This window comes from Octopus bimaculoides, chromosome 4, assembly GCF_001194135.2.
Source record: "Octopus bimaculoides isolate UCB-OBI-ISO-001 chromosome 4, ASM119413v2, whole genome shotgun sequence".
In the NCBI taxonomy this organism is placed as follows: domain Eukaryota; kingdom Metazoa; phylum Mollusca; class Cephalopoda; order Octopoda; family Octopodidae; genus Octopus; species Octopus bimaculoides.
Genome location: NC_068984.1, coordinates 45,528,478 through 45,537,693, shown reverse-complemented (window position 1 = coordinate 45,537,693; position 9,216 = coordinate 45,528,478). Strand labels below are relative to the sequence as shown.

Genomic DNA, 9,216 nt, shown 5'->3' with positions numbered 1-9,216 from the left:
CAGATATGAACAGCATATGGGAACCGGTATTGAGGAAGGATAGAAAAATAATAGATTTATAAGCCCTAAAATTCACTCCGTAATTGCCCACGGGCATATGGCGTAGTGGTTAAGAGCGCGGGCTACTAACCCCAAGATTCCGAGTTTGATTCACGGCAGCGACCTGATTAATAATAGTAATAATAATAATAATAATATAATAATAATAGTAACATCGTTAGGAATGAGAACCCAGGTTCGAAATTTCCCCAAGACACCTGACAAAGGCTGGAGGGTATATCAGCCGAAACGTTGTGTTAACAACAAACAAGATGAGGACAAATATCCGTCAAATGTAAATAATGTATATTACAAGTACTCATTTTAAAATGTAGAGGAATAATGCTACAGGTTACAGGGCCATTAGTCTGCAACTCAACAACCACAAAAATAACAATGTAAAACAATAAATACACTTACCTCCATAGAGTAAAGGTGGTCTTGGCTGGTTGTAAGCCAGCATCTGAGGAATTGCTTGAAAGGCATTACCTGGCCCCAACAAGCTGTCTCGTTGGCCAGTTGTAGTGCCACTAGAGCCTGGCTGTTTGGTCCCAGGATGTTCAGGCAACTGAGGTCGTTTAGAGTCAAGCAGATAGTTGTTAAAGAAGGCAACCTTCAAAACAAGAATATTACATCTAAAACACTGAATAGACATTCACAACAAATACAGTAATTAGAGCTACAGTGAGATTCAAGATTACTGATATTAGTGGGTTGCAAGTTCAAGCCTTATTTATATTTATTCTCTCTTTATCATTAGAGCTAAATGAAAGGCAACAAGCAGGCAGAGTCATTAGCATTCCAGACAAAATGCTAAACGACATTTCTTACAGCTTTACATTCTGAGTTCAAATTCCACTCAGGTTGACATTCATCCTTTTAGGATCAATGAAATAGGTACCAGTCATGAACTGGGACTCCTGTAATCAACAAGACCCCTTCCACAAAATAAAATGCCCGTTGTGAAAAATAAGTCGAATATCATGAATGAGGTGATAATATATATGATTGTTGTTATTATTATTATTATTATATTATTAGCAGCAGCAGCAGCAAGTTAGCAGAATTGTTAGCATGCTGGGCGAAATGTTTAGCAGCGTTTCATTTGTCTTTATGTTCTAAGTTAAAATTCTGTCACGGTCAACTTTGCCTTTCATTTTTTGGGTGTTAATAAAGTAAGTACCAGTTGAACACTGGAGTTGATGTAATTGACTTACTTCCTGAAATTGCTGCCCTTGAGCCAAAATTTGGAATTACTGTCAAGTTGACAGTGCTAATGGTGATGATAATAATTTCTTACTGTAGGAAAAACCATTATTTTGTAGGGAGCATGTTATAATTAAATAGTCTACTCCTAAATAGAGTATACTCAGAATTTTCATTTTTTCTCTCTTAGAATATCTGGAAAATTTTACAAATGAATGACATCAACTGTGTCAACCATAATGAATAAAAGACATTAATTATTGTTAGCATGAAAATTGAACACTGTGGCCAAAGAATAAAATTTGATAGACATTGCTGGAGAGCTAAGGATGAGATCATCAGCAAATTTCTTGCATGGGAGTGTACATGAGGAGACCTACCACAAGCAATGGTGGACTAAACAGACTAGAAAGAACAAGTCCTGGCAATCCATGCAATAAGAACAACTGGATGATGATGGAAATTGAAGAAGTAGTAATGATAAAATACAATAAAGACAATCTAAAAAACAGAGTCAGTTAAAAACGACGACGACAATAAGGAAATAGAAAAAGCAGGCAACTCACAAAGCAAACCTACCTCTTTTTTAACTTCTTCAATTTTTTCACTGTGCTTGTTGAAAATGTGCTTTCGCACAAAATCGGGGCCTTTGAACTTCTTCCCACTCAAAGGGCACAACCACTTGTCAATGGCCAGCTCTTGTGTATTCAAAGTGACAAACTTCTCGACTTCACTGAGTATCACAAATTAAGGAACATGTCGAAATCAACATCACAGGTTAACAAAAGAGTTTCTGTAGAGTCAGTTGCTTCTTCAACCAGTTTAAATATTTAACCCCTTAGCATTTAAACCAGCCATGTCCAGCCAAGATAATCCACCTGTTTTATTTTCAAACTGGCCAAACCCAACCTCTCACACTTATCTTACAATATTACTCTAAAAATAAACACTTACACCATTGAAATCTCAAAGCTGCGAGAGAATGCATGACTAATCCAAAAAAATGTGAATAAATAAGCATTACATTTGCAAGAGTAATCTGAATTCTAAAGGGTTCACTCAAATTACCTTGAACTGAACCTAACCTATTTTTAAAGATCTCTATCTTAGGCCAGCATCCTTTATCAAAACAAAGGTGGGATAACCATTTCCAATCAGATAAATTCACAGAGCAACTAAGTTCAGGATTACAAAGTAGCAAAATATAAAATACTCACTTAGTACATTCACTTCTCATAATGATATGCTATATTTCCCTATTGGATATATTTACAGCAAGGTCAAACTGAATTCAAATTTACTGCAACCATATCATTGCATTTCAAGTAAAAACATTTAATTCTCATCCCAGTTCACAAACCTATTGAGAATAGATGCCAAATTATTTAAAAGTCTATGTGCCATAGAGTGGTTAATATTTTATATTTACAAATCCTTTTTTGATCAATTTCGAAGAGTAAAATGTAATCCAACGTAAACAAGAAAGGATACGCATTTGGGTCTTTCCTGCCCAATAAAATGGCTTGCTCTTTGTCAATAAGATGTTGCATATCAACGAATGCTTTTAATTTCGTTTCAAAATTGTTCATCCAATCAGTTACTGAAGACAGAAAAGAAAGACAAAGAAAACAGGAGAATAATAATGAAATAAATGAAATACAATTATTTAGAATATTAAGTTCAAATGGCCTGTGTCTTAGAAAAAATTCAGCCCTGTGTATTCTTATGTTTCAGAAAGAAATAAGTTGACTGAGTCTTTATACTTTTGGAAAAAAGTTATAAGGGTTCAAATGTTTCAGAGAGAATTAGATCCTATGGCTTGTGATGTTTCAGAAAGAATTAATCCATTTGGATCTTATGTTTCCAAAGAGATTTAGGCTCTTTGAGTTTTCAGGTTTCGGAAAAAATTTAAGCTTTATTAGTCCTTGTGTCTCACAAAAGAAATAAGTTATAAAAGTTATATTTCAGAAACAATTAAGCTTTAGACATTCTCGTTTCAGAAAGAATTAGGCCTTATAGTTCCATGTGTTTTAGAAAGAGTTAGCTGAACTCATCATATATGAGAGTCAATAACTACCCTTGTGTTAAGGAAGCCACAAGTATCATCATCATTATCATCATCGTTTAACATCCGCCTTTCATGCTGGCATGAGTTGGATGGTTTGACATGGAGCTGGCTGGCAGGGAGTTGTCCAGACTCCAACTGTCTGTTGTGGCATGGTTTCTACAGTTGGATGCCCTTCCTAAGGCAGAGTGTGTTGGGTGCTTTTTACATGTCACCAGCATGGGTGTGTTAATGCAGTACTGGTATGGGTGCTTTGTAAATGACACTGACACTGTTTATAACTGTTTAGTTTTTCACAATTATATACATCCACAGAGGAGTGGTTCCTTAGTCTACGACCATGATCAGTACAGTATTGCAGCTAGGAACACAGAAACAAAAAGCACTTCCTCAATGGACCCATTAACAACCTGGTGGACTGAGTTCAAATAGGCTGCAGGTATTCCATTATTTCTGGACAGTATACTGAATTCACACATAGCTGTCAGAAATAGTTACAGAATTTTACTCTTGACCTATCCAAGAGGAAATTTATTTCTCATACTCTTCACATCATAGAAACAGGCTAACAGACCTGTAACCCGATCCAGGAAGAAAATTATTTCTTGTACACTTCACATCATGACCAATACACCAGCTCTCAAAAGCTTAAGAGACAAATATTGAAAACTGCACCTGAATGGAGCAATCAGCAAATATACACAGAACTCAACAATTATAGCAACAGACTACTTCTTCCGTAGCAGCTATTTACAACTACACATAAAGGATTCTTTTGAGTTTAGGTACCTTTATCAATAATTTGACACATCACTATGATATACATCATATCATTTAAATACTAGATAGGTATTTTACTGATCCTATTTACCTTGGCCATCTTTGAAGTGTCAATCTTATGTGAGTTTTCTGCTGAGTTTTTTTGTGTCTAGTTTTTTTCATAAATTTCTAATAAACGAAAACTGTTTTCTACCAAGCTGTGAGCAAAACAAGGTAGTTTGTTCTGACTGCTTATAGATTGAAAAGATGCACAGCCCAACATATTATGATATCAGCATTCATGCTATAAAAAAATCAGCAATGTCAAGTTATCAAAAAGTAACATTATTCAGCAAGTCATTTTCAATGATTAACAGTTTTGTGCTGTATATGCATTTTAAAAGTTGATCAGAAGGAAGCGCTCTATAAAAGAAAATATAACACCAAAGTCCATATCCTGGTGTGAAAAGAGAGGATATTTCCTTTCTTTTACTCTCAGATAGAACATTATTCTATATCAAGTAATGCTTCTACATTATATGGTACCTATTCTTGACAACAAGTGAAATGACACACAGTAGAAATACATTGAAAATGCCTATAACAAGTTTAAACTTGTGATCTATAAACAAGTAGCTTAGTATTTTATATTTCACCAGTTTAACTGCAACCAAGTATCAAAAAGAAATGAAAATACCTACCATCATTTTGTGTTATTTTCAGCGGAGGCGGTCCACGTCCATGGATAATGCCACATCGGTGTGGCATCTCATCTTCATTGGGATACTCACTGGCACTATAATAGTCCAAAGAATGGACAATGCGAAGATACAGAATCATACGGTCAAGAACCTGTAGAAGAGAAAAAGAATGTAAACATTAAATGACCATCCAAATTATTATCACCATCATCATAAAACAGATTGACATGGGTTGGATAAGTCTACACTACAACACAGAAACACATTACAAAACAGGTGAAATAAAATTCACACTCTCAAATATCATAAAAAAATAAAAGAGAACGAAGTAAAAAATATTAATTTCAATTAAGAAAAATGTAGGGTCAGACAAAAAAGCAATCAAGATTGGTAAAAGCCATGGAAGTTCCATGCATGCCATATTACATCAAAATTTTCCTTATTATTTTAGACTTTAATTAGTCTCAATTATTACTGTGTCCATGCTGGAGCAATGCTTCTTAGAGTATAGAATTTGAACTCAGATCTTTAAGGGATGTAATTGATTACCAAAAGGTATTTTGCATTTACAGTCATCCACCATGTCTATGTGTTTCAATTAATTTCCAAAATAAACAGAAATTGGGATGAAGGGGAGACAAACAAGAACAATAACGGTAACTGTTGTTCTCTCACTCCTCTACCCACACTAGGAAGGGCAGCAAGCTGGCAGAATCGTTAGCATGCCAGGCGAAATGCTTAGCAGCATTTTGTCTGCCTTTACGTTCTGAGTTCAAATTCCACTGAAGTCAACTTTGCCTTTCATCTTTTCGGGGTCGATTAAATAAGTGCCAGTTATACAATGGGGTTGATGTAATCGACATAATCCCTTTGTCTGTCTTTGTTTGTCCCCTCTATGTTTAGCTCCCTGTGGGCAACAAAGAAATAAATATTGAGCAACAGGAACAAAAGTTAGCTGTAAAACACCACCACAACAAAGAAAATCTATGGTGGGCAATGAAATGATTGAAAATAACAAATAATACAATCAACTGAAGTCAAAGAACAAAACTTACTGAAATTAAAGATGCATCCCGATCCAGCGTCAGCTCATGTGTTTCTTCCTTGGATTTGTCTTTATCTTCTATGGTTCCACCTAAATGGCAAGAAAATACTTAAATTGCAACAAATATTTAATAACTCTAGTGGTCAGGTGTTCACAACTCAAGATGAGCACAAGTAGCCTGAAACCACTCAGCCTTGTGATCCTGTCATTTGCTAGAGGATGGTAGGGGTTCACTCCCCTGCTTGCAATATATACAGGGTGCAGGCTGCACCAGTAACCAGCTGGCAGGGGAGCTGCCTGAGGCTAAAACAGAAGTAACATCAAACAGCCATGTTGAAGTGGCAATAAACATTACTTCTGAGTAAATTTACTACTTTCATCTCTTTGAGATTTTTTAACTAGCTACTTTATTGAAATAAAAATAAATTTCCATTTAACTGGCTCACTGCTGAACTGAGTATGGCCTCTCTGTTTGTTCTCTTCTAACCACTACTACAATTGCCCCTGCTCCTCTTAACTTGCTAACTGTAAACAACACCTATATCTACACAACTGTTCCAGGATTTCATTCTCCTCTTCTTAGATCCTTTTGTAAGCAACTTGGTCGAACTCTACGTCTTCTTATCTCTGCTCAGTACTGCATCCCACTATAAATTCCTTTCTTCTTATGTTCTCTCCCAACCCACACAACCTGCTCTGCCCACTAACTTGCAATATTTTAAACAAAATAATAATCCCATCAGTAAAACAAAAAATAAAAAGTCACTTGCCAAGTAGCTCTTCCTCTTCATAACTACCCTCTTCAACAAGATAATCAGCTATGTTCTTTAACACCGGATTCTTCGACACCAAACCATACGACTGGAATGAAAAGAATAGAGACAACAATAACATACAAATTACACATGAACAATAGGCAGTAGGCACCGACATGACTATGCGGTAAGATATTTGCTTCCCAACCACATGGTTCCGTGTTCAGTTCCACTGTGTAGCACCTTGGACAAGTGTCTTCTACCAAACCTCAGGTCAACGAAAATCTTGAGAATGGATTTGGTACATGGAAACTGAAAGAAACCCGTCATATATATGTGTGTGTGTGTGTTTGTCCCCTACCACCATTTGACAACTGGTGTTGGTATGTTTATGCCCTCGTAACCTAGCAGTTCAGCAAAAGAAACCAATAGAATAAGTACCAGGCTTAAAAAGAAAATAATTACTGGAATCAATTAGATCAACTAAAATTCCTCAAGGCAGTGCCCCAGCATAGCCACAGCCTAATTACTGAAACAAGTAAAAGATAAAAGATAATAATCAAATGTCAGTTTAATTAATCATTTCGCAAAGCCAGCAGAAACTGTATTAAGGTAAGAGCTAAACCTCACCTTGGATAAGGTAACAGTTACTATACTACGTGATACAGTTCTATATTTAAGAGATGAGGAATTATGTACATTATTTACATTTGACAGATATTTGTCATCTTGTTTGTTGTTAACACAATGTTTCACCTGATATACCTTCCAGCCTTCATCAGGTGTCTTGGGGAAATTTTGAACCTGGGTTCTCTTTCCGAAGGTATTTTTCGATGTTCTTATTATTATTCGGGTCACTGCCTGGAATCGAACTCAGAATCTTGGGGTTAGTAGCCCGCGCTATATGCCGGTGGGCATATGGCAGAGTGGTTAAGTGCAGGCTACTAACTCCAAGATTCCGAATTCGATTCCAGGCAGTTACCTGAATAATAAGGTATTTTTTGATGTTACTATTATTATTATTATTATTATTATTATGGTCACTGCTTGGAATCGAACTCGGAATCTAAGGGTTAGTAGCCCGCGCTCTTAACCCCAAGATTCTGAGTTCGATTCCAAGCAGTGACTTGAATAATAACAACAGCAGCAGCAGCAGTAGTAGTAGTAAGAAAAACAACAACAACATCGAAAAATACCTTAGAAATGAGAACCCAGACTCAAAATTTCCCCAAGGCACCTGATGAAGGCTGAAGGGTATATCAGCCAAAACATTGTGTTAACAACAAACAAGATGAGGACAAATATCTGTCAAGTGTAAATAATGTATATAATGTACATAATGTATACTACTTGATGTTCTCAAGGAAGACATAAGGCCAACAAATTTGAGAACAGTATTGCTTAAACTGTGTATCACTAGTTGTGTGTACTTAAAAGGGAGTCTCTCTGTGTTCACTTGAAATAATGTCCTAATTTACAGAAGGCATTTGATTATGTCTTTGCCCAATCAGAGCATGATACATGAGAGTTAGTCAGAAAGTAATGCAAATAAAAAATATTGCCCACTCACCTAAAAGTTACAAATTATAAAATTTAAAAATAAAAAAATTACCTTTTCAAGATCTTTCTTCTCTTCTCCATGATCATCCCAGAGTTTCCACTTAGAATCTAGGTTCTGTATGATCTTTGCGGCAAGTTTGATGTCCTGCTTGACAATGGGCTTGTGGGCCGTAATCCCATGGACGGGGCGCACCCTTTGCTTTAGCTCCCTGTTCACGATGGCCCCCAGTTCACAGTCACGCAGCTGAAAAAGTAAGTTTGGATGCTATCAAACTAAAAATCATCAACATCTTCTTCATGCACTTTTCCCTCATCCTCATCATTAACAATGATTTTTTAAATTATTTTTATTCTACATATGAAGGAATATAATTAACTGTTAAAAAAATCAAACAACAAATTGATAAAAATGTATGAATTCCATTTTGCCTATCCACATTCTGAGTTCAAATTCTACCTTGTACCCATCTGTAGTCCCTAAAATACAAACACTCAATCAATTATATCCTCTCTTGCACATGTGGGGTGGTACTTAAGTCTCTATAGTCCTCAGTTATTAGAAGATTTAGTACAAGTATTTCTTTATTGCCCACAAGGGGCTAAACAAGGACAGACAAAGGGATTAAGTTGATTACATCGACCCCAGTGCGTAAATGGTACTTATCTAATCGACCCCGAAAGGATGAAAGGTCAAGTCGACCTCGGCGGAATTTGAACTCAGAACGTAACGGCAGACGAAATACCGCTAAGCATTTCGCCCGGTGTGCAAATCACACCTCATCATTCGGCTGACTACAAGTGAAGCATAAGGGTGCTCCATTAGAGTTGACCTGGTGTTATATGGCATCAATCCTGGAACAAACAAGAACCTCTATATGGTCACTCAACCAAACTGATATAACAGCCAAATATCCAACACGCCCAAACATTTTAACAAAGAAATAATCATATTAGAAATTACAGCGTGATGTGCTGCTTGACTGGTCCCCCCTCTCTCTCTCTCTCTATATATATATATATATATGATGATGATGATGATGATGATGATCTTTTCTCCCGCCATGCCTCTGTCTACCCCTCCATCCT

General features: G+C 36.3%; 1 protein-coding gene across 1 annotated transcript in view; it reads right to left on the bottom strand.

Annotated features, from left to right (window-relative positions):
• Positions 1–9,216, bottom strand: part of LOC106884507 (serrate RNA effector molecule homolog) — a 53,049-nt gene that overhangs the window by 3,660 nt on the left and 40,173 nt on the right. The window contains exons 13-19 of the mRNA XM_052967629.1: positions 8,183–8,374; positions 6,586–6,676; positions 5,826–5,905; positions 4,771–4,921; positions 2,737–2,845; positions 1,825–1,978; positions 460–652 (exon numbers count right to left, since the gene is read on the bottom strand). Coding sequence (XP_052823589.1) covers positions 460–652; positions 1,825–1,978; positions 2,737–2,845; positions 4,771–4,921; positions 5,826–5,905; positions 6,586–6,676; positions 8,183–8,374 — 970 coding nt within the window. The remainder of the gene's footprint in view (positions 1–459; positions 653–1,824; positions 1,979–2,736; positions 2,846–4,770; positions 4,922–5,825; positions 5,906–6,585; positions 6,677–8,182; positions 8,375–9,216) is intronic.